The sequence below is a fragment of the Solea solea genome, chromosome 3, assembly GCF_958295425.1.
Source record: "Solea solea chromosome 3, fSolSol10.1, whole genome shotgun sequence".
NCBI classification, from domain to species: Eukaryota; Metazoa; Chordata; class Actinopteri; order Pleuronectiformes; family Soleidae; genus Solea; species Solea solea.
In genome coordinates this window covers 30,499,437-30,525,339 of record NC_081136.1, presented here as the reverse complement: position 1 = coordinate 30,525,339, position 25,903 = coordinate 30,499,437, and the positions used below count along the sequence as shown (strand labels likewise).

Genomic DNA, 25,903 nt, shown 5'->3' with positions numbered 1-25,903 from the left:
AAGGTTGAGACACAACACAGCTTGCTTAAAAGACGTTTAAAACCACAATCACAAATTGCTGTGATGATGTGTTTGGCCCCCGTCGCTCTTGGCTGTTGGGTTTTCCCCCCCAAGAGAGCAGTGGGAATAAAACTCCCACACTACTAATAATAATAATAATTACTTCACAAAAAGAAAATCTTGATGAGGTAAGAGTCACCGGACAGAGCGATTACACAATATAAGAAAACAACACATTTTCAAAACACAGACAAGGCAAGAGAAAGTCCACTGGAGGTGTTGACCCTCTGGAGAAGAAAGAGCAACTGAGCAGCGAGGCTTCAGCTCCTCCTTTAAAACCTCCCTGCTGCTCTGATTGCCCTCAGCTGTGGGAGAATCACAGGTGCAACCAATCGCTCCTGATTAACTAACAAAGTGTGTGGCGTCTGCTGCTGCATACACACTAATGCAAAAATTTAGTGTTTATACAACATTCGTCTCAAATTTAAGAGCCCAACAAATTGAGAGGTTTAAAAGAATTTTAGAATAAATTTTTATGCACACACACACAAATTAGACCTCTGTATATAACCCATTCTAATTACACACCAGTGGTGAACACGAGCCTGATTGGCTCTTAAAATTGAGAAAACTAGGAAAAAACAAACACCTTTTTGATCAAAATACAACATTTATTAGTTTTGTTAGTGAAAATCACACAGAAACTCTTTGTACTTGATTCAAGCGCCCCTTATTGACGTGTTATCTCGCATAATAATGAATAATTGACATAGATTTCGGTCTCCATCTGATCCTTCCGACAATCGTTAGGTGCCTTCGGATGTTAGGCAGATTTGAACAGATTATCCGGCCAAATTATCCTGTCGTGTCGACTTCATCCACAGTTTATTTGCGGTTCAGGGCACAAAACATCGCGCACACACAACAGCTACTAACTGACGACGGCAACAGTCCGCAGTCCTGAAGTCACGTTAAATCACGCAGGTTTCTGTGAGATCCCTAGAGTCTCCTCCCTGAAATGGTTCGATCATGGTCTAATCTGTGCTTTCTCAGGATTAAAACATAAAGAGATCAGGTTACAGAGTTTTTCTTTGTGTCTTTGATCTCCCATGTTTTTAAAAATCATGTCAGATTTGAAAATCCTTCTAGCACGAGACAAGCTTAAGTCGATTGACGGAACTCTAGCATTCGCTTGGCGTGAACGCTCAAACGAAGGTGGAGGTTGGATTCTGGTTCTCCATAACATCAGTTTCCACCATGAAGCACAGAAGGAAGTGTGTGTGTGTGTATAGTGTGTGTGTGTGTGTGTGTGCCCTCTGTGATATAAACCCACTCATCACTCTAACTCGTCCTCCTCCTGCATTCCAGCCCTGAACCCTTTCGAGGAGCAGGAGAACGTGGACGCCAGCTTCGTGGAGGAGACGGCCCTGAAGCAGACGCTGATCCTGCTGGGCTTCGAGGAGAAATGAAGAATGTGTGGAGGAAGGCAGGCGGGCGGGCGGGCGGGCGGGCGAACAGCGGATGGATTTATCGCGGGGCAGAAATAGATGAGGACGCGAAATGTGTTTGCGAGCACAGTCATCATTGACTGAGCCTTGAAGACATTTGACAGATGAGTGGACGGCGGAGGGCCAGAAGTAGAAAGATGAATAGCGGGATTGAAAGGCTAGAGCGATCATAAACAGGCTTCTTGCTGGTTGATGACAAATTAGGGCGGAGCAGAGAGATGGATGGATGGATGGAGAAGCCTGGTGAGGAAGAATAGAGTATAGACAACAGAGCGTGTATAAGTAAATCCTGAGGCTTTGTAAGGACAGCGTGAAAACTACCAAAGAATGATAACACAGTCAAATATTTACGTTGTTTTTGGATATATCAATTTTGGAAAACATGCTATTCTATATACTCATTGAAAATCAGCTTATTCTTTTGAGTGAATATCTGTCGCGGCAGCTATTCTCTCTCTCTCGCTCTCCTCCGCCCTCTCAACTTCTTCTCCGCCGCGTCTCGTACGATTTATGGACGTCGGCGTCAAATCCTTTCAAACGGCTTTGCTCATAAATCAAGGCGCACTTGTTTTTTGTCCCGCCGTGCTTCCTGTAACGCCGCCGCATCCAATCAGCTTGATTACACAGCGACAAAAGCCTGGACGTGGTCAGTCACTAAGTCAGTCAGTCACTGCGCGACTTTAAATCTGAGGGGGGGGGGGGGGAGTGACAGACGACCGCGGCGTGTGCGATATATAAAGGGAAATACACCAAATGTTTACTTTATATCACATCTAAATGAAGGGAATTATGACAAGAGAGGCAGATTCAGGGACATTTTTTGTGACAAGAGGTGGATTTTCTTCCTGAAATACTGTATTTGCAGTTGTATGGCTGTGAGGTTTGGCCATAATTCTAAACATGTGATCTTAAAATTGACTCTGTTATAGTAACTTTTATATTTCAGTGCATGGTAATATTATGCAAATTCCAGCTTGGTAATAATAATAATAATAATGTAATGTTGTGGTAATAAAGACATAATATTACTGTACACACTATCATCAGTGTTTTATGAATCAAAATTAACAAATGACCATATTATAACTCTATTATAAGTGGTAATTCATCCTCCCGTTTGTCCCCCACTCATCTTTCCATCGTTGTTACCTAGCTTGCACTTGGCGACTACTTCAGAAACAAGTTAATAATTGATAATATTACTTAAATAAATGTGTTTTCCCCTCACTAATTCAGCTCTGACAATGTTGTCCAAACACAGCCAGACTTTTAGAGTTTCTAACTTACACAAATACATTTTTTCACACTGTTAAATAAAAAAAAAAAAAAACTGCATTGGAATAAAACACAAATTGCTGTGATGATGTGTTTGGCCCCTGTCGCTCTTGGCTGTTGGGTTTTCCCCCAAGAGAGCAGTGGGAATAAAACGCCCACACTAATAATAATCTGGAAAATCTGGACCCAGAACTCTTGATGAGGTTAGAGTCACCAGACAGACGGATTACACATTAAAAGAAAACAACACATTTTCAAAACACAGACAAGGCAAGAGAAAGTCAACTGGAGGTGTTGACCCTCTGGAGAAGAAAGAGCAACTGAGCAGCGAGGCTTCAGCTCCTCCTTTAAAACCTCCCTGCTGCTCTGATTGCCCTCAGCTGTGGGAGAATCACAGGTGCAACCAATCGCTCCTGATTAACAAACAAAGTGTGTGGCTTCTACTGCTGCATACACACTAATGCAAAAATGTAGTGTTTAAACAACATTCGTCGCAAATTTAAGAGCCCAACAAATTGAGAGGTTTAAAAGAATTTTAGAATACATTTTTATGCACACACACACACGAATTAGACCCTATTTATTTAACCCATCCTAATTACACACCAGTGGTGAACACACACAAGCCGGGCACAAGTTTGTTGCCCAAGCGGTAACTTGTGTCGGCCCCCCGGATAAGTTTGATCGTTTGTTTGCGGCTCATTGAACAGCAGCAATGAGCCGCCCCCTGTTTATGTGTGTGTCCACTTATAATTTGGGCCTGTGTGTCATCGTTATTGTCATTTAAATGTGGTGTTTAATACACTGCGCCATTACTGTCGATACTCGGCCCTGATTAAAAACGCATTCTACTCAGGGACGTCAGCGTTAACGCGCTGATAGCAATTAATTTAGGGCAGTCCTTAACGTGGTATTTATATATATATATATATTGTTTAGTCACATTAATCATATGTAGCCTGGAAAAAGCTGCAGCTGCTGAGCGACAGTGAGGAATAATTGTGCTTTTTTTTCACTCCTGCAAAGGTTTATTGCACTTATTTAGATTCCAAATAGTCAAATAAATCAACTTTCTTTGCATTCCAAGATACACTATAGCGAGAGTTACTTTCCATTGTCGGTATGGACTGAAACAGCAAAATAATTGAGAAGAAATGGGATTACATGAAGTTGGATTACTTACTACGAGATGAAAACAACAAGACTTTAAACAGGAGATGACATGGTAAAGGGGTGAAATAATCTTAAAAAAGAAAAAAAAGAAAAAAAACCTTTTACATCATTCCCCCCGTCTGCACACACACGTCGAAACATCTGCTCCGCGTTTAAAAAAACGCATACCCATCAATCACGGCGGGAGCTCTTCAGTGTAAGTGGAGGAATTCCTTGGTAGCGGTTGTAAAGCATGAGTGTGTGGTGTGTTTCGTAATCCACGTGACGGGGTTGGAAGACGACCCACGCTTGCACGGCTTACATACTGGACATTGTTTACGCGTCACGTCATGCTGGGATTTTGAGTGTAAATTACATAAGATTTTGGTGGAAAACAAAGGATTCCTTTGCGGTTGCTGTGACAAAAAAAAAGGAAATGTGAATAAAAAGTTGCTGTTTTCAAGCTCATTGACTTTTTTTGCTTTTGTGTGAGTAGTAGTGTTGTTAATGTAACAAAGTACAAATACTTTGTTAGTGTACTGAGGTACGAAATTCACGTATCTGTAATTTCTAGCAACTTTCACTTTACTCCACTACATTTCCTCTTACTATGTCACTCTTTACTACCAAATCAATCAAAAAAATAAGTCTGCTTTACACTATAGTTTTCACCCATTCACACATCGTTCATATGCTCTTTTCCCACCCTGCAACTGTGAACTTTTACATTGTGTGTTCAATAAAAACATGAAAAAATATAATTGGTTGTGGGGCATTAGTTTAAGAGTGTATTTGTTTAATTTCAAAGGGTTTACATACCTTTTCTTGCCACTGTAAACTAGTAGAGCCAGGAATCAAACCCACAACCTTGCATTTGAAAGACAACTCACCCTACCACTGAGCCACCTGGATAAAGCCTTACTCCTCACATTTTATACCAGAAAATTACTTTTGATACTCAAGTACAGTAAATGTCATAGACTTTTAAGACTTTTACTTAAGTAATATTATAAATAAGTGACTTTCAAGTCATTTTCTGTTAAGATACTTGTACTTTTACTCAAGTATCCCTTTTAGGTACTTTATACAAGACTGGAGAAAAGTACACACCAAACACACAGAGAAGCTTGTTAGTATTTTCCTCTCCTAGATAATCCACGATATTCCTGAATATCACCAACATAATAGAGGACAAGTATTTCTTTGTATTACAATTGATTATGTTACATTTTTCTGAAACACACACAGTTTAGATCCATCACAAGGTTACTTCCTTGCCAGTGAATTTCCATTAAAGCCTAAATTCTCTGTGGATCCTGGAGTTAAAGGGCCACTTCACCCAAAAATATACCCTTTTTTTACTCATTTCCAGAGAAAAGTGTGTTATTTGAACATCAGACAGTGGATCCGAGATACATGTCTCATTCCCACAAGCACAGAAAAAAGTCTCTTCCTTCGAAGCAAATAAAAGCCTTACCCGGCTCTTTACTGTGTTTCTGTCAAGTTTTATGAGTCAAAGATGTGAAAAAAGACTTGAACTCGCAGTCAAATCGTCTTGAACGGGAAACGCGCTGCAAAGATGGAAGTGATCTCACATTTATGAGCAGATTTAGCCTTTTGGACAGACTCAGCTGAGTTCCACTGAAGTCAGGAAATAATCTCAGCATCAGTCATCACACAACCGTCACCACTCGTTTGTATGATCTTCTACTTTTAAAAAACTAAGGGGAAAAACTCCTTTCCTTTAAGGTATTTCCAAACAAATTGCTTACCCTCCACTGCCTCCTCCTACGCTCTTTGGTATGCAGTCAGTGTTATGTAGCTGGCTAATAAGCACAGACTGGGGGCTAACTTAATCTGACAGCTCTCACTGTCAGCCGGACATGGATCATCACACGCACATCACACCGCTGGGTGGACAAGGTTGTGTCAAAAACCAGACTCTAACTCAAACCCTGCTGCCTTCACTTCAACTCCGAGGAAGTCGAGTCAAACAAGTCTAAAAAATGTAAAGTCCTGTGGGGGTTTATTGGCAGAAATTTAACTCTTATAAGTACGCTTGTAAAAGTGTATATAAATATATGTTTTCATAGCCAGTGGCGTGCACAGACATTTGGAGGGGCAGGGGTGTAAATTAAAAAGGTTTACAAAGACATCCTTAGTACCAGAACGTGATGCTGTACTGCAGTGATGGACATTTTCTTGACAATACTGAATATAGTTTGGGAAAGATTGCATTTTTACAGGCACTAAGTGTTTGTGACTGTGGCCAAAAATTGTCACGTGACTCAGAACTAGCGAAAAAAAATTGTGAACCAAAGGTCATTACGTAAAAGTGGTTCAAAATGGGTCATTAGCACCCCCAAAGGTGAAACCCGGCAGGACAAAGACGTAACTTAAGTTGCACCAAATTTCACGAGACTTGGTAGAGACGCGTCTCAGCCCGAGACGAACAAAAAAGTCTATCGGGACCACGGCCTCAACTCAACAGGAAGTCGACCATTTTGAATATGGCGTCCATCTTGGCTATTAGCACGTTTCGTAAAAATAAACATACATGCTGAGCACGTTTATCGTACAAACTTAAAAAAAAAACCCACGTAAATTCAAAGATGAAAAGTTACCAAAAGGTATTCTGAAGGGGCGTGGCCACGGCAACCATAAGAATTTTGACAAAGTGCGACCATTCGCCACAAAACAGGAAGTGCCCTGTAACACTGCCGTACATTTTACCGATCGGCTCGAAACTGCCAACGTGACTTGGACGTTGGAGACCGACCCTGAACGTGAACCTCAGCCAACAGGAAGTCAGCCATTTTGCATCGCCAAGTTTCTACGGCAGCCTGAATGTCCAAAGCAGCCAAAAGCTTGACACGCCAAACAAAGAACATACGTCCGAAAAAGAAGAAGGAAGCAGGCAAAGTGGAAACAGTCGCGAAGCGGTGTTTACATCCTTTCTGGTACGTGAATATACAATATACTCAGAACAAACGTTCACGGAAGTGGTAAAAATGCCAAATGTAAAAGTCGTTAAAGTTGTGGCTAACGTGATGATAAAGACCTTGCGCACCGACTGTCAGTGCAAATCCGGCGTTACTGTCTACGTACATGCACAGTGGTGGCGTGTGCATATAAAATGCTACTGAAACAGGCGCACACATGCTGACAATCTGCAGACGCTTACAGTAAATGTTTAAAGCTTTGTTTTGCAGTCTTTTGTAGGCAGCGCTGAACCCTCCACCCCATTTAGAACTCCCCCCCGCCCTCCTGTCCATTCTCCTCCATTTGAATTCCTCTCCGTCGCTCTTTTATAGTTGGTGTGTTCCTCTCCATATTTACATTGCAGACATTACGCGGGGACTCTTAGCTCTGCATCGAGCTGAAGAACCGCCGCAATTCATTCATAAGTTGCACACGGGGAGGGGGGGGGGAATCAAGACAACAAGCCTGAAGGATACGGAGGAATAACCTGTAATGAATCCACGAGAGGGAAACCTCAGCGAGGTGATGATAATAAGTGGCTCAGATAAGGAGATGAATGTAAAACGTCGTCACTGACAGGCTTCGCGCAGCAATAATCACAAATTGTCATCTCGCCGCTGACCCGCTTTGCACTCTTGTTGTTACCGTGAGCTGACTGTAAACAAACTCTTGCCAGTAAATGCAAGAAAAAGAAAAAAAAGAAGCAAAGAAAACGAAAACCACATGTCTACAAATACACACACAACAAAACATTAGTGGTACGCTGCGTGGTGAGGACACAAATATACACACAAAACAAAAAAGAAGAAGCAGAAGCAGCAGCAGCAGCAGCAGCAGCAGCCGAGAGGCGGGTGATGGATTTCGGTTTGCACCCACGTCATCGCGACGGCACACACGTATTTACATTGTCTGCTGTATCTCTAAGGGTTTGAGCGTTGGCTTGCGGAAGTGCCTCATGTTGGCTCCCGGTGGGGGAGGTTTGAACGGGGTCTGAGCGCCGTAAGGTTTGGGCAGAGGGAGCGCGTCGGTCCGGGGGATGTACGCATTAGGACGGGATTCAGCCGTGGTGTATTCTCCGTTTGGCAACTGGTTCCACTCGTCTTCTTCAGCGAGCTGCACACACACACACAGAGAGAGAGAGAGAGGCAGTTTAAATATTTAATGTCAGACTACACGACCTTGGACTTAATAGTTAAAAATTCCATTTGCTTGAATTTTAATCATGGAAATGGAATAATTAATTTTTTTTTTCTTGAAATTTAAAGACAAACGCAAGGGCAGTTGAGCTCTTGGCGGTTTCAGATCTGATCCGTGGACTTTTTCTTTTTTTCCATCTGAAACTTCCATAAATGAACAAACACTTTAGAGCCAGTGCTGGATGGAGCGATAGAGTGGTGGTTTTTTGGACCACCAGAGGAAGCTTGTGTACCTGACTTTTACGACTTTCCTGATTACAGAGACACTGCATTGAAGTGCACTGAACTTTGAGAGTAACACAATCATAACAAGACAGACTACGCTGGCGTTCTTATTTATCTGATGGAGAAGATTACATGGCCATGTGTGTGTGTGTGGGTGTTTATCAGAATTAGAAGACTATAGTCTAAACTAGGGTTTCTCAATCCTGGTCCTCAGCTCATCAACAAGCTCTACAGAAGCCTGGTAATGACCCTTTTTTTTTTAGTCAGGTGTTGTTGGAGCAGGGAAACATCTAAAACAGAGGTGTCAGAGGCAGCCCCACAATCGATTACATACAGCCCCACCACTTGAAAAACATGGCCCGCAACCTCCTTGTTTAGTGTTTCATGGTTGTCCACATGTTACTAAGGTAACTTAAATGAGGCAACTGTCTGTTTTTGCCATGAATAGATTTATCTTGCGTCATAAATATGTCTCTATTGTGAAGTATATACACGTGATTCCATGTCAGAGCACACACTTTTGCTTTGATTGAATTGTAAAACGCTGTATACCATGTACGCAATCATTTTTTTTTATTGGAAAACTAGTTAAATATAATAAAATTTGCTATGTGCGTTCTGTTTTTATTGATAGTGGCACTGTTGGTCGGATCTTTTCTTTTCTGTGATGGAGGTAGAGTGGGCTGGAGTTGACACACTCACACCGTAGCACTTTACTAGCACGGCGTGCTAATGCATCGCAGTCATTAGCATCTAGGTGGAATGAAACGGAGGCAAGCGGCACTTGAGCGCTTTGATAAACAGGATGTCCCTAAGTCTACAACCACTTTGGAGGAGAATGAGAGAAAAAAAACTCCTATAAAAACCAAAAAAACACTGCTGCAACTACAAGATGTTAGCCTGATGCTAACGTTACTCCCACTGGCAACTGAAAGTTTCACAAGAGTCAGCAGATATTACAGTAAAAGCTTGGGTTTATGTGTATTGATTTTTTATGGGAATGTTGTAGTCGATGTCCGCGTATGCAGAGCAGTGCACCTGGACAGTCGTTACTTTTACGATGTTCAGGTTTTTTTTCTTTACGAATATCTTGGTTTGCAAGGTCGGTAGACCTTTATTCATCTGCCCCTGCCAATGGAAAAAAACCCTTATGTATAAGGCAATTCTTAGTCGACTGCCCACCTTTACTTGTGACCTGATTGCACTTCAAAGTACTGGCCGTTACTCTTTGCGTTCGCAGGATTATCTGTTGCTCTCTGTTCCTTATGCCAGCACTGACATAGGTGCACCATGACAGAACTGATTTCATCGAGTGCTTTTAAATCCATATTAAGGATGATTCCATTACCTGTACTTGTTTTCAGTAATCCACTTGTCATTTTTTAACATCCCTTGTTTATTTATACGTCATTATTTTAATTCTATGTTTTAATTATGTGTGTTTTTGCCCATCTTGGCCAGGTCTCCCTTGGAAAAGAGGTTTTAAATCTCAGTTGGATTCGTCTGGTTAAAGGTTAATACATAAATAAATAAATATTGGACAAAGTGCTCCCAACAATGAAGGACAGCGGCCCATTTATACTCAATTTTCGTCCGTCTGTCCCAGACGACCCTTGATTTATTGTGCTCGATCCGAAAATAGACTGCAGATTTGGTGGCGGTGGAATGTAAGCTCACTTCATGTGAGTTGCCCCATTAATATTACTCATTGGTGTTGTGAGAGACTTGTGCGACTTCTCATGTCAACAAAAACTAAAATATCTAAACTATCTCAAGCAACAGTGACTGTGGCCAACGAGGGGGATGGAGCAGTTTCCCACTCCTGCCGAGGAGGGTAAAGATAATTCCTCTGTGTACGTGCGTCCTCATAATTAAGTCCTCTCCCAACGTCCCACTGCAGCGTGTGAATCCACTGTGCCTAAATGTCACACTTTTTTGTACGAGTATGAAAAGTTTATCCGCTGGGAGGTGAAAGAAAGAGAGTAATAGCTTTAGGAGAGAGGAAGAAACAAGTAAGATACCAGCTGGCAATAAGAATATGAAAAATACCAGCTTCATAAAATGACACCAAATTTAAATTAGCCTACATTTGATAACACACTGGTGTTTTAGTGTTCTGCACTTCCTCTCGTCTCTGTCTGGCGACTGAAAGCCCGAATAAACCTCGTGATAAAATACAGATTTCTGCTGCAGACAGCTGGACTGGTGTCAGACACCACTGATCCCTGTAAATGTGCCTCTCTTGTGTCGACACCCTTTTACGGTTTGTCAGCAGTTGTCTTGTTCTTGTCCTGTGCTCGTGCATGTGGTGAAAGAAAGACTGTTGCAGTCTCGTCTCTTGTGTGTGTGTGTGTGGGGTCAGGTACTCAGCTGCCCCAGCCCCCCCCCCCCCCTTTGTTCCTCAGAATCTTGATCGATTCTTGCCTCCGAGTGTGTCCCCAACTCCACTTCTTTTTCCTTTGTCACTCTGTCTATTTCTGCTGCCTCCCGGCGCTTTGTTCGCTCTCTGACTCGGGTGATCTTTGTGTATGCGTGCTTGTGTTTCCTTTACCCTGTCTTTCTCCGCTTTGTCTCTCTGTCTCCTTCTCTTGTCCCGGAGCATCTTCCTCCACGTCTCCTCCATTTCAGGACAAGGTGGCAGGCCCTGCTCCAGCCGCCGCTGGCACATGTCCATCTGGGAACACAGCGGCAATGTGAGAAACAATCACTTTGTATTCCTATCGCTGTGTCCACCCTGCACTCTGCTGGCATGACTCAATTCTGTCTGCGACCGAAAACAGATGGTCGTATTAGTGTCAGAACGGGAAATAGTTATGCCTTTGCGTCTTCTTCTTCTGCGTCTGCAGGCACACATCAGCTCGGCTGCAGGGACTCCTCAGGTTATTAATAAATGTCTCTTGAAACATTTACAAGGCACGTGGGGAAATCAATTCGTTTTTTTTTTTTTTAATTAGTTTAAATAGTTCGAGACAGAAAGCAGCGAGGCTTTCTGCTGAAACCAGTGCCATGTGTTAAAAACAAGGGCTTTTTGTTTTCCCTTAACTTCGCAAAATCCATTGTTTATGGCTATTTATATATTCACAATTTTACAACAGGAATATGAAAATAATCATGACAGATGAGAGCACAAGTTAAATCAGTGAAATATTGTTGTTAAAGGTCCAGTGTGTGAGAAGAAGAGACTGCAGACTGTTACAAACCTCTGCGACAAACGGTTGCATGAAGGTTGTGAGAAAAGTGGCCGCGGGAACGTTCTGGGAACCTTTGGTGAACGTTCTCTAAAGGTTGTACGAAGGGTGTGACAAAGTAATGTTCTGGGAACCTTTAGTCAATGTTCTCTAAATGTTGTACGGAGGGTGTGACAAAGTAACGTTCTGGGAAAGGTTAGAGAATGTTCTCTAAAGGTTGTACGAAGGGTGTGACAAAGTGACGTTCTGGAAGCCGAATGTGCAACCAAAAACTAACGTATGGGGAACGTTAGGAAAACTTTCCATATCAACCACAGGACAACCTCATGGGGAACCTTCAGGGAATGTTCCTGCAACCAAAAGGTAACCTTCCCAGAACGTTCTGGGAACCAAAAATTGTGTCTAAAGTACATAAGGGAGTTATTCTTAGGGTTTGAAAAACCAAAACCGCTTTCATACACTTACTGACAAGTCATACATTCAGGTTTTTGCCAATAAGCCTTACTAAATGTTACACACTGGACCTTTAAGGCAAGATGCTGCAGCTGATTTGACAGTTTCTGTACAGCCTGATGAACTCTTGCCATCAGTAGATCTTTTAGAGGATCAGATAATTGTTAAAACACATTTAAGCAATCATGCAGACCAACACATTTTTACAATACAGTTCCCTTAGCTCCAAAGGACTATTTTGCACATTTTAGCTCATTGTTCTGGTTGTACAGTCCAGTTTTTTGGGTTTTTTTTTAAGACCCAAATACAATTGCACACTTCCTGCCAAGCACCAAACATCAAAGTGTTAGTTTAACAAAGATTATTTTCCTGCAAACACGGCACTTCTCTTTTGACACAGGTTAGGACAGGAAGGAACAGTCGAAAGGCTGCTCTACTAAAAGGCTAACCACTATAGATGGGGTCACTATAGTCTGCCTTTCCCCCCTTTGTTTTTGGCAAGTGTATTTCAACGTCATGGTTTCCCACACTTGATAAGGGAAGAAAATAGACCAGACTCAGGATTTCACTCTCTTTCTTGAGTTTATTGACCAGTAACGAAGTGGTGGTCGTTGTAGGTGAAAAACCTTTAAACATACAAAATAAACAATTTCATTAAATAAATAAAGTTGTATTGAAGTACAGTATTTAAATAAATTCAAATGAATATTCCCACATTTAATTCAAACATTTAAATTAGGCAAATACTGTATAAACAAATTAAATAAACTAGTTCCACTTTTTAGAACCATTGCCCTTAATCAACCTGACATTTTATATTTTAACCAAGATTATTGTACATATTTATCATGACATTTTCAATTACCATTAACCGAAATTAAAACAATCCAGGCGATTTTAATATAAACATAATTATTTCTTTTTTATACAAACAATAGGCGCACAGCGCATCAACATCAGTCCATCTCTGTCCGGAAAAGAGCTGCGAGCTTACCGGTAGCCTCCTTGATCCTTTCTGCTTCCATGCGTGTTTTACTCCTGTGGTTATTCAGCTTTCGTTTCTTCTGCTGCTGTTTCTTCTGCTGCCGTTTGTTGCGTTGCAAGCTACTGACTGAATGCTCACTCCTTATTTTGTTCCGGGGTTTCTGCCGTGCGTTCCTAATGAGTGCGATTGTGATCACCTGTTGATGCGCTGCGGAGCCGTGCGCTGCGGAGCCGTGCGCTCGCTGTTGCGCGCATGCAGTTGCGAGCCCGTCGTCACATGCACCCGCTCGTAGGCAATACCCGGCAGATCGGCGAAACACCTCCCACTCGATCTTTGCGTCATGGCGTGACATGGAAAGATCGCACTTCTCAGGCGAGCTGGTGCTAGTCGACTTGATCCTCTGTTGGGATGAGGACGATGAGACGCCGCACGTCCCGATGCAGTATGGTACCCTGGCAATCCTTTTCCTTCGATCCGGACACAGGTTTCGGAGTCTTTACCTGGACACACCCACTCGGAGAGACCTTCACGTGGACATCCCGGACGATGCCTTTGGGATCTGCATTCACACTGATGACTCTTGCTAGCTTGAATTGCCCTCTCAGTGCATTCTGGTCGCAGAGCCAGACAATGTCTCCAATGGCAACGTTCCTTTTTTCAGTATGCCACTTGTTGCGGATGAACAGGTTGGGACCTGCAAGTTGGCTCCAGGACTTCCAAAAGTGGCTCACTTGCATTTGCATTTCTTGTAGCCTTTTGAAGGGGTAAGTGGTGTAGTCAAATGCCTTGAAATCTCCACTCTGTGTGGCTCGACCAAGCAACAGGGTGTTCGGAGTGATGTATCGTACACGGTCTTCACGGCTCTGGACTCTGGCATCGATGGGCCTTTCGTTGGCAAGGTTGGCAGCTAGCTTGAGCACTGTCAGGAATTCACTGAAGGTAAGGCCTTCTCCTTTACCAAGACTTTGGAGAGCTCGTTTAGTGATCTTTACAGCAGCTTCAGCAGCGCCATTTCGGTGAGGTGAATCGGCTGGAAGGATTCTCCACGTCCAGTCGGTACCATTCTTGCCAGCATATTCTTCAAGTGAGTCGTTGTTTTGTTGTCTCAGGTAAGTATACATCTCTTCCAGGACAGGTTTTGCTCCAATAAAGTTCGTACCTGGATCGGACCAGATCTTTTGAGGATGCCCTCGGACAGAAGTGAACCTCTGGTAAGCAAGAAGAAAGCTCTCTGTTGATAGCGTGTTTGCCAGTTCGACATGGATGGCTCGACTCGACATACAGCAGAAGAGTACGCCCCATACTTTCATGCTCACTCTCCTCTTGACATCATCTTTTACTAGGTATGGTCCGAACAGGTCGACAGACGTGAATTGAAATGGTGCAGCCGGATTCGTCCTCTCTTCAGGTAAGTCTCCCATTATTTGCTGACAGGTTCTTGCTTTAGCTTTCTTGCAAACGATACACTTGTCAACGACTTTTTGGGCAATAATTCTTCCTCTGATGACCCATGCTTTGTTTCGCATCCGCAGCAAAGTTCCTGCCACTCCTTCATGCCCCTCACTGTGTGCTTCTCGGGCTAGGAGAGTGGAGATCCAGGCCTGGAAAGGTAACAGGGGAACAGCTCTATCGTCCTCTTTGAATGTCTGGATCCTGCCACCACACATCAGGAGTCCGCTTGCTTGGTCCTTGTAAACGACCAGTCTGTCAGTTGTTGTGTTTGGAAAGTGTACGCCCTCTTGTGCTGCAAGGCATAGAGTCCGGAAGACATCTTCTCTTTCCTTGGCTGTGATGACGCCAGATGAATGTTCTGCCTCCCACTTTTCTTGATCTCCAACCTTTGCACACAGGAACCTCTCCACTGCTCTCCAAGTCCATGCTATTGCCCCGACCAGCTGCCTTAGACTGCTGAAGCGCTTTTCATCCAATAGCTTTTGGACTGCTGCTACTGCCGTTGGTCTTCTGGACTTGGACTCTGTCTCCTGGATTGTGATTTGATCTTGTGCTTTCAGTTGACTTCGGGTGAGTGCTGCGACAAAAGTTTTCTTCTGTATTTTTGTGATATTGTCTCTTGCTTGTGCGGCAACATCTCTTGCTGATTTTTTCGGCCACTCACTCTCAGGAAGCTGAAGGAACTTCGGACCCGACTGCCACTCGGATTCCTCAGTTAGGTCATCAGGACTGGCCCCTCTGGTGATGATGTCTGCAATGTTCACCGACCCTGGGATCCACCACCAATCTCGAACGTCAGTGCTGCTCTGGATTTCGCCAACTCGGTTTGCGAAGAAGGTCTGGTAGCCATAACTTTCTCGCTGTATTGCGCCCAAGATGGTTTGGCTGTCGACAAGATGGTACCACCTCTCCACATCGATTCGGCAGTGTTTCTGGAAGTAGTTCTTCAGCCGAGCTGCAAAGACCGCTCCACACATCTCTGCCTTCACAGGGTCACCCTTGTGGTCAAGAGGAGTCAGCTTGGCCTTAGACTCAACTAGCCTCACGACGACATCATGGTTGCGACTCCATCTTAGGTACAGCACAGCGCCATAAGCATGCTCACTGCCGTCAGAGAATGTGATGGCACATGGTCTTCCTCCTGGATCTGGTGGCGTGAGAGCTCTGGTGAATCGGAGTAGGCTCAGATCAGCATACTCTTGGAGGAGCTTTATGGCATCTTCTCTGAGTTCTTTGGACAAGGCAGCATCCCAGGTGTCTTCTATGTTGTACATCACTTTTGCTTCTTGAAAAGCTCTTCGGATCAGGATGGCTCCCTTCTGTTTCGCTGGAGCCACAAGGCCGAGTGGATCATAAAGACCAGAGACTTGGCTTAACAGTTCTCTTCTAGTGAGTGGGTCTGGGGTTTGTTCTCTCACTTCTTCTCTCAGTAAGTCCTGGCCGAGGCGCATTTTTCTCCTCCTCTTGGAGAAGTTCACTGCAACCATGACATGTAGCTTGTCGTCTTCAATGGTATAACCGAGGCCTAGGGCTTTGTTATCCTCTTCGGTGAGCTGGTTCGGCAGAATCATGGTCTTTGACTCCATTTTCTCACCTCTTCTCCCTTTCCTCCCACTTTGATCCGAGTAGACCCAGGGCTTCATGAAAAATCCTCCTGCTTTAAGGATCTGCTCAATGTTGGATGTGAGACGCTTCAGGTGGTTGAGGTCATTGTGAGAAGTCAGAAGATCATCGACATAGGCGTCTTCCTCCAGCACACGTTTCTCCTCTTTGAAATGGCTGAACGAAGGCAAGTTGGCGGTCTCTCGCATGGCGACTTGGGCTATACAACCAGCAGGCTTGTCTCCAATGTTGACTCTTGTTATGGCAAAATCTTCGATCTCAGCATCTTCAGTGTCACGCCACAGAAACCGGTGCAGGTGGACCTCTCTTTCCTCCAGCCAGACAGAGTTGTACATCTTGCGGATGTCACCAAGGGCAGCAAAGATACCAGTTCGGAACCTCAGCAGGACACCTCTGATCGGATTCAGGACGTCGGGACCTTTGATCAGCATATCGTTCAAGCTCAGGCCTCTGTACTTCTGGCTGCTGTTCCATACTAGCCTCACTGGGGTGGAGACTGAATGTGGATTTGGTGCGACCAGGTGACTTATGTACCACACTGGCCCAGTCCAGCTTTGCAGAACTTCTTGGGACAGCTTCACTGCTGCTTTGCGATTCAGCATTTCATGGACTTGTGAAGCGTAGGCCATCTTCCATTCTGGCTCCTTCGCCAGCTGCTTCTCCATTCTGTAGAATGTGGCTTCGACCGCTCTCTTATTGTTCGGTATAGATGCTGGATCTTCAGTCCATGGATACTTAGTGTGCCAGTGTGGTTCAGAGCTGTGATGGTCTCCGTTCACGTATGTCAAGCCATCTCTCACCATCTCCATCTCTCTTTCTTCCGCCAGTGTCATTTCTTTCCCTCCGGGTTGGCAATTTCCGCAACGACATCCTCCGCATCTCGGCTCACAAGCGGCTCCAATGCTTTCCCATTTCCACCACTTCAGGAAGTCTCTGCTGCTAGTGGCTGTATTGGACTGGGTCAGATGTTTGGGAGACTGACAGGAGACTGGATCCTTAAAGGTGAATTCAGTATATTTGACTGCTGCAGTTCTCATGGATCTTGCAAAGTGCGTCTTTGACGTATGGGCCATTAGGGTGACTTTTTCAAAGAGGTCCGGGTGCGTGCCTCCAACGGTCTTGCCAAGCGGGCCGTCCCAGAGCACCAGGTCACCGACAGAACAAACTTTCTGGGGTACCAGCTTCCCTTCTTTGTGGCTGATCAGAAGTTGTATTTCCCTCGGTCTTGCAAGGTCTTGGAGAGCAACATCTGGGAAGATTTTTTGCAACTTGGCAGCTGGAACATGTCTGTGAACTTCAGCAATTGTATCAAGTCCATAGCAGATTAGTTGATGTGACTTGAGGGTCCCTCTTGGTGTGCTGACACGTATCCTGAGGAGGTAGCGCTTTGTTGCAACCGACACCTTCATCCCTCCAACACCGTAAACCACCAGCGTCACGTCTTCATTTCTCAGGTTCAGCTTGCTCGCAGCTTTGTGTGTTATGTAGTTCGTGTCTGATGCCAGGTCAATGAGGGTCCCGATCTTTTGTCCATCGTTGGCAGTGACGTCGAGGAGCATTAGGATTACTGGGTACTCGCTTAAGAAGTTCTCCTCCAGAAGGCCTCGCTCTGCTGCAGTGGAGTTGTATGCCCTGGACGCTATATTGCAGAAGGCGTCTTGACACTGCTGCGCCAGCTCTGGTGTAAGTTTGGAGAGGAACTTTTCTTGAGTCTCTGTGTATCTTTTGCCCTCGGCTCTCACTGGACTTGATTTGGGTGTTCGTTGGAGCTGGGATCTGGCAACTGGACAGAGAAGGTAATGGTGTTGGTCTTTGCACTCAGAATTCCCACACAGGTAAGTTGTTTTCTTGCAGTAGTCGTCGTTGTGGACTTCAAGGCATCGCTTGCAAGCACCGGTTTGTTGTGCTGCGTCCCTCTTCTCCGATGGCTTGAGGTTGGTCCTAAACTTTCTGCAGAAGTATAATTTCTTTCTGTGCTTTGGGTCACCACAAATGATGCAGCCTACTGTTTCATTGCTGGACTTGGTAGCTTTTGTTCTGGCGTGCTTTAGGAACTTGGTCTTCTCCTTGGCGGGTTCGACGACATCTTTTAACTGATCTAATTGTTCATATATGGACTTCTGTGATTTCAGATACGTGATAAGCTTGTCAAAGCGGTTGTGGCGGTTAACACCATTTCCTTCAACAGCAGCATAGGTGAGCCAGTCTTTTTTTAAAGTCTCTGGGAGCTTGCCCTCAATGGATTTGGTCACCATCGGGTTCTTTATGGCATCTGCATTGTCCAGTTCACTTAGATCATAAAGGGCTTTTTCCACAGTTTGGATGAGCTCTATGACCTTTCTTGGCTGACCACTCCTGACTGACGGGGTTGCTTGAAGCTCTTCAACAATCTCGAGAGCGATGTTGGCTTGATTCCCAAACCGGTTCTCCAGGATTTGGAAGATATCGTCTGATGAGTTGTATGTTGACAGGCATAGATCTTTGGTCATCTTCTCATCGAGGCTATCAAGCAGTTGAAATTTCTTCACTTCTTTAGAGCCAGTCGGTTCACCTTGCTTCTGTAGAGCCTCCCATTCTTGCCTCCATCTGTAGTAGCTTCGCTGGTTGCCAGCAAACTTCGGTAGGGCTGTGGCTTTTAGCTTTATTGCTGCAACTGCACGGCGGCCTGGGGGTTCCTCTTCAGTGTCCACTTTTATCTTTGCTGCTTTGATGAAGGCGGCCTTCCGCGACACCAGCTGGGGAAGGTGCACCTCAAGCTCTCTTAGACGGGCATTAAAGTCTCTCTGCTCTGCAGACGGAGCCCAGCGGTTCCAGTTTTGGTGCGCTTCTTTTGCCTTCTGCACCAACTTTTCAAAGTGAGTCAGCATGAACTCATATGCTTCCAAAGTCACATCTAGCTGGGTGGAGGAGACATTCTTGCACTCAACTTCAGCAACATGTAGAGCTAAGGACAGTTCTTTTTCTCCATAAATATCCCAGAGTGTCTTTTGAATGAGGAGTTTAACTTCCTTCGTCTTCTGCTCACAAAGCTGCTCCGTTTGTTCCAGGTCGGCTTTCAATGGGTCGCTCAGCTCCTGTGCAGTAGTTACATCGGACTCTGCTATGTAGGCCGCCTCCATTTCTTCATTCGCCTCCATGACTCTGGAGCTCTCCAATGTGAGCTTCTTGAAGTTTTCTTTTAACTCCTCCATGGACATCTCTGCGTGGTTCCTCGTAATGCTGTTAGCAAGACGGGAGAAAAGTCTCTTAGCTGTGGTCCTCTCCACTTTCAGATCATCTAGTGACTTTGCCATTTTGTTTCCTTCAGCTGACAGACAGCAGGCTCGATCCTCCAGGCCCCTAGGTGGAGTATTTTCCCTCTCGGTTGTGGCCGCAGGTGGAGTCTTCACTGGTCACTGGTCACAGGCGGTTTTTCACTGGCAAGTGTATTTCAACGTCATGGTTTCCCACACTTGATAAGGGAAGAAAATAGACCAGACTCAGGATTTCACTCTCTTTCTTGAGTTTATTGACCAGTAACGAAGTGGTGGTCGTTGTAGGTGAAAAACCTTTAAACATACAAAATAAACAATTTCATTAAATAAATAAAGTTGTATTGAAGTACAGTATTTAAATAAATTCAAATGAATATTCCCACATTTAATTCAAACATTTAAATTAGGCAAATACTGTATAAACAAATTAAATAAACTAGTTCCACTTTTTAGAACCATTGCCCTTAATCAACCTGACATTTTATATTTTAACCAAGATTATTGTACATATTTATCATGACATTTTCAATTACCATTAACCGAAATTAAAACAATCCAGGCGATTTTAATATAAACATAATTATTTCTTTTTTATACAAACAATAGGCGCACAGCGCATCAACATCAGTCCATCTCTGTCCGGAAAAGAGCTGCGAGCTTACCGGTAGCCTCCTTGATCCTTTCTGCTTCCATGCGTGTTTTACTCCTGTGGTTATTCAGCTTTCGTTTCTTCTGCTGCTGTTTCTTCTGCTGCCGTTTGTTGCGTTGCAAGCTACTGACTGAATGCTCACTCCTTATTTTGTTCCGGGGTTTCTGCCGTGCGTTCCTAATGAGTGCGATTGTGATCACCTGTTGATGCGCTGCGGAGCCGTGCGCTGCGGAGCCGTGCGCTCGCTGTTGCGCGCATGCAGTTGCGAGCCCGTCGTCACATGCACCCGCTCGTAGGCAATACCCGGCAGATCGGCGAAACAGTTTTCAAAATATGAATGAATGAAAAAAAGAAAAAGAAATAAGCTGTAGATATATTGCAATCTTGCAGGCCGGTGGTTCTTAGCATCACAAATCAATGTTTAACGTTTGTTCTTGCATTTACTTTTACCACCATTTCATTTCTGTGTTCCTCTGCATTGTCTTTGGATTTCATTTATGATTGAATATTATTTTTGTCTCTGTGTGTTTACGTCTCTTTTTTCTTTGTTTGGGTTATTCAAATAAGCAAAAATAGATAACTTTGAGTTGAAAGATGGTTGTAGACACAGAGAGAGTGCTATTTCACCTTTGATATTGAAATAAATAAATTGACAAAACAGCGACAGATTCTCTTCCCTCAGATTGGAGACTCAGAATCCCTCAGATTCCCATTGGCACCGTCTCTGACCTGGAGCTCTCGCTCTTTGATCCCTTGTTGTTGAGACAAAGCGACAGCCTGCTTCACGGAAAGCTCTGCAGAAACAGCCATCAGGCGGCGGTTGGCGTTGATTATATGGGTTCGGAGATCGTTCAGCTGCAGGCGGAAAACAAAGGAGCAACTATTTAGACTTTTGTTAAAGAGTATGGCTCGTGTGTTTGAAAGAGAAAGAGACAGTGCGTGTCCAAGTGCAAATTTGAGGACGTTAATGCACCTCAAACAAGGTGTCAACGTCTCCTTGAGTGACACAAAAAGAGGCAAAATACAAGACTGTAAATAAAACAGGTGAACGATAAACAAGTGTTATCAGTGTTTTAAAACTGTTATCAGCTCCACAAGACTCTCTCTGCAATTCTCAGTATAAGGTGCTTTGATCTTGTGCTTGGATCTCTGTGCTGCATACAGGAAGTGATTGCACAAAGCGCAAAGAAGTGAGATCTTCTGCTCAAAAAAACATTTTGATTCGATAAATGCTTCTTGCCCCCACCCGCCCATGTGCTGCTGCAAATTCTCCCTCAGTCAGGTCTGATAGTATTGCTTGACAGAGTCTGTTATTAGATAAAGGATGCAGATTAAGCACCGCAGCTTTAATCTGTACTTTTTGTGCGGGAGCTTGTTAGATTAGCTTGAAAGCGTACTCGGCGTCATCTCTGTCTGATCTTGTCGTGTACCTTCTTTCTCACGGAGAGTCTGTCCTCCCGGCAGTTCTCAGCTTGCTCGCTGAGCGGCTTTGACAGTCGGGTCACCTGGTCCACGAGCAGCTGTTTCTCCAGCAGCTGCCTCTCTCGTTCGGCGAGAATCAACTCGAGCTACAGAACATGTGCACACACAGTGGCACAGATTAGGAATAAAAAAGACAACAAACAAAAAGAAAATTGCAACGCTGTAGGGTACCTGCTCAATTTTCTGGACCAATTCCACAGTCGATGGGTCGTTGCCTTTTATCTCTTTGTAATCCATGGTTCGATCCAGACATTCAACCGTCTTGTCTCTGGCTTCTGAAAGCTGAGCAACGGAGGGAATTAGAGGCAACAACAAAGACTACAAGTCAATACACTTACCAGCAGAGGTGGAAAGTCGTGAAGTACATTTACTCACGTTACTGTAATTGAGTAGGTTTTATGTGTACTTGTACTTTTTTACTTTGGCAGTGAATGATGAGGACAGGTGAACGATGAGGACAGGTGAACGATGAGGACAGGTGAACAATGAGGACAGGTGAACAATGAGGACAGGTGAATGAGGGCAGGTGAACGATGAGGACAGGTGAACGATGAGGACAGGTGAATGATGAAGACAGGTGAACAATGAGGACAGGTGAATGAGGGCAGGTGAACGATGAGGACTAGTGAATGAGGGCAGGTGAACGATGAGGACAGGTGAACAATGAGGACAGGTGAACGATGAGGACAGGTGAACAATGAGGACAGGTGAATTGGCACTAATTAGGTCCCTGAGTGAGTGAGAAAGTTAAAGCATTTGTGACCTTTGACCCATTTTGACTGATACATTATGTGTTTACATATTTTATTTTGTTAGCACTTTAATTTGTAAAGGTTTGCCTTTAATTAAAAATGATTAATGTGATATGTGTGTACCTTTTTAACTTGAGTACATTTTTAGACCAGTACTTTTACTTGTACTTAAGTAACATGTTGTCAAAATAGTGGTACTTTTACTTAGAATAGTAGAATATTCCAGTACTCTTTCCACCTCTGCTTACCAGCCACTTTATTAGGTACACCAGTACTGCTCATTTACACAAATGATCGAATCCGCCAATGACATGGTAGCAACTCAAGGCACATACAGAAACACAGTCTTGACTACCTGCTGAAGTTGAAACAAAAGCATCACAATGGGGAAGAAAGGTGATTTATGTGACTTTGAAGACGGCATGGTTGTTTGTACCAGACAGGCTGTTCTGAGTTTTTCAGAAACTGCTGATCTACTGGGATTTTCACACACAACTCTCTCTAGAGTTTACAAATAATGGTCTGGAAATATCCACCAAGCAAAAGTTCTCTGGGCAAAAGTGCCTCGCTGATGCTTGAGGTCAGAGAAGAATGGCCAGACTGGCAAAAAATGAAAGAAAGCAGCAGAGGACAAAGCCGGGTGCCAATACTCCCTGCCACCTTATTAGTGTCTCATGTATGTAATTTATGTAATAAAGTGGCTGGTGAGCAGATGTCTCTTTATCAAGTCTCTGTTTTTTGTTCTTTCAGGATGAAAATGACACAGCCATTTAGCACAGAACACAAAAGAATATGTGTGCAACATCAAAGTGGAAAAGTAACAAAATATGGATTTAGTCTGCTACTGTCTCTGTTTCAATTTCCCTTTTTTTCTCTCTAGGCTTTTTCAGACGCTCATTTCACAAGGGATTTTTACAACAACAAAAAAATAAATGCCTTTTCTCAGCTGAACGTGGCGCCAATACGGCTGTGACTCCCCGCTATGTTACAAGTCCCTGGCAAAGTCTGATAAGAGGGAAAGCCAAAATTCAAAACACCGCCAGATCCCTCCAATTGACTGCATATTGTTGACTTTCCTTAAGACAGTGGCAAAGAGGGGAGGTGAGGGTGTGAACTATAAAGCACAAAAGAATATGATTTACAAGAGTGAAGAGACAAAAAAAAATGCTGCCAGGAGGACGAGAGAAGACGGTGCAGGTCGTTTTAGATTCACGCCTGTAGCTGACACTAAAATACTGCAGCAGCAAGTGACTGAGGCGTTTAGAGAGTCGCTAAAGTGAAATAAAAAAAATGAGACGCCGACATGATTTATTGAGTAACAGTTTGGATAAACCGAATTAAAATGTAAAACATTAATTCAAGACACTCTGAGGTGTGATGCGGAGGCACGAACGTGCGCAGGAAAATGCAGTACAAATGGTTTCCTCACTTTTACACGAGCAGGTAATGACACGTGACGACATGCAAACACTGCGGCGCCATTAAACTTGGATTAAAACCAAAAATGTTTCAGCCGGAAAGAGATGCATTCAGGGTATCAGTAAAATGTCAAACCTGCAGACAATGTGTGATGGTGATGCAGAATGTAAACTCAATTCCAAACTTTACAGTGTTTCCAGCTTCACATGCATTTTACATTAATGTAATTTTAGTGTTGTTTGTTGAGGGTTTTTTCTAAAACAAAGTGATTATAGAGATTTTATTGTGTGGAAATGTTACTAAAAAGAAGGACTTGTAACTAGTACAGGTCATATAAAGTAGCTATTATTAAGAGTTGGGAGATAGAAAGTGTATATTTTACACTTTATTAGGCACACAAGACACAAATAATTAAGTAACCCATAGTTTTAGTGTTGAAAGCAGTTTACGTGTGTACTGTTGCAGCACTGCCTCCTTTAACCTTTACATTTCAACATAAACAAAGCAGAAAAAGATAGGTTATATCTCCTCTCCGAGACTCAAACTTTACTCCCAAGAAACAACATTTCTTTCCACAGATAATTAAAAAAAGGGAAAAAAAAAATACAACCAAAACCCTTCTGTTCTGCTTCATTTATCCCCTTTCATAGCTTAACCCCATCATCTACAATTCGAGACTCTCCTATCTTTAGCTTGGTCAAAGAAAGCCGTCTTAAAAAAAAGAAGCACACACACACAAAAAAACGCTTAGCTAAATTAAGTGCTCTACGAAAAATAGATTAAAAAAAGGGAAAAATCTGGAATCTACGACTGAAAAAAAACGACTCATATTCATCATGTAATGTCGATTTTTAGAGACAAAGATAAATACAAAGTCAGGTGCAGTGAGCACGGCTGAGAAATGAGCAATTAAAGTAGCGACAGCATCTCAACAGGGAAATTAATGCAAATGCCCACCCGACCCAAAGGCAGTCTACATATATATATATATATATATATATATATATATATATATATATATGAAGCTGAGATGATCAAGGAGCCATGTCAGGGGCCATAAAAGGAACATAAGCAGAAAATAGGAAGAAGGAAAAAAAAAACATAAATCAGATGACAGGAGAGAAAAAAGAAGAGGAGGGAACACTTGAGGAAATATTAATAGATTCCTTGGAAGAGCAGCGGGGAAACGGAAGTGAGATGGAGCACGGGGAAAGACAGGAGTGGGGGTAAAATGTGGTACAGTCACTCTGACCTGACAGGATCTATGTTTGGATACCTGTGAATGTTTGCCTGTAATGTAAAAGTGTCTGTGTGAGTGTGAGTGTGAGAGGATTTCCCTCTCTTCCTGTATGACCTTAATGAAGCCTCTCTAACGCAAACAGACAGCGAAGCTGATTAAAGGTGTTTCCAGCCTGTTTTTTTTTTTTTTTTTTTTTCTTAAAGATTCTTCTGCGTCAGAGATCATTCCACTCCAGTTTTAACTTAACAGTCTGCCTGTCGTGTGATTAGCTGAGGCTAAAAGTCACAGATGCTTCAGACGGAATGATGAAAAGAGGCAGAGGAACGCTGAACTCACAAGACTCCAAGAGACTCGAAACAGAGGCTGACAAGAGACTAACAGCGTGGGGAAGATAAAGGAAAACATTAAAGTGCAAAGGAAAGAAGACACAAAAAGAAATGAAGGCAACTCTGAGGAAAAAGGAATGAGAGATTGCATGTAAAAAAACTGAACGCACAATTTGGTCGTTTTAAAAGCCAAAATAAATCTACAAAGCAGGAATTTTTTTTAACACCTATCGAAATTTTATGCCGAATGTAAAACCGGAGGCCATCAAATTCTAAAATATGACGCCATATTATTACACTGGCGTTGCGTTTTGAATTTTTTTTACTCCCGTTATGTCAGGGACTATAAATTAAAATGATACTACTGCTGCTGCAGTAAGCCACAAAGTTGATATAAAGGCGTCAAGGCAGAGATGAGACAAGGCAACGGGATTGCCACGGTACAGCAGCAGCAGAATAAACAGACTTCAGTGAGATACTGCCCACGACAGATTATCTTCACGGACCCGGGGTCGTGCCAAATAAATGACTGTCTTCACTTTGACTGCACTGATTTTTCAATAATTACATTTGAAGCCAATCAAAGTCAAAGACGGTTTTAATACTCTGCAAAAATCTGCAAATGTTATAAACGTGTGCCGAGTGCTAACTTCCAAACCGAGTTAGATTGATCCGTGTTCCAGCCTCATTCAAAGCCACGCTGAGTCATTCAAACGCGACATGATGGATGGAGTTACAGCAC

At 43.4% G+C, this 25,903-nt stretch overlaps 2 protein-coding genes across 3 annotated transcripts in view; one reads left to right on the top strand and one right to left on the bottom strand.

The window, feature by feature from the left end:
* Positions 1–1,500, top strand: part of gsap (gamma-secretase activating protein) — a 33,335-nt gene extending 31,835 nt beyond the window's left edge. Inside the window, exon 32 of the mRNA XM_058624046.1 lies at positions 1,369–1,500. Coding sequence (XP_058480029.1) covers positions 1,369–1,469 — 101 coding nt within the window. The 3' untranslated portion in view covers positions 1,470–1,500. The remainder of the gene's footprint in view (positions 1–1,368) is intronic.
* Positions 1,501–7,381: 5,881 nt separating this feature from the next.
* The window catches only part of ccdc146 (coiled-coil domain containing 146), a 54,380-nt gene continuing 35,858 nt past the window's right edge, over positions 7,382–25,903 (bottom strand). For both annotated transcript variants that reach the window (XM_058625202.1, XM_058625201.1), the window contains 5 exons: positions 21,596–21,706; positions 21,373–21,510; positions 20,672–20,797; positions 10,890–11,012; positions 7,382–8,030 (listed from right to left, as the gene is read on the bottom strand). In XM_058625202.1, coding sequence (XP_058481185.1) covers positions 7,818–8,030; positions 10,890–11,012; positions 20,672–20,797; positions 21,373–21,510; positions 21,596–21,706 — 711 coding nt within the window. In that variant the 3' untranslated portion in view covers positions 7,382–7,817. The remainder of the gene's footprint in view (positions 8,031–10,889; positions 11,013–20,671; positions 20,798–21,372; positions 21,511–21,595; positions 21,707–25,903) is intronic.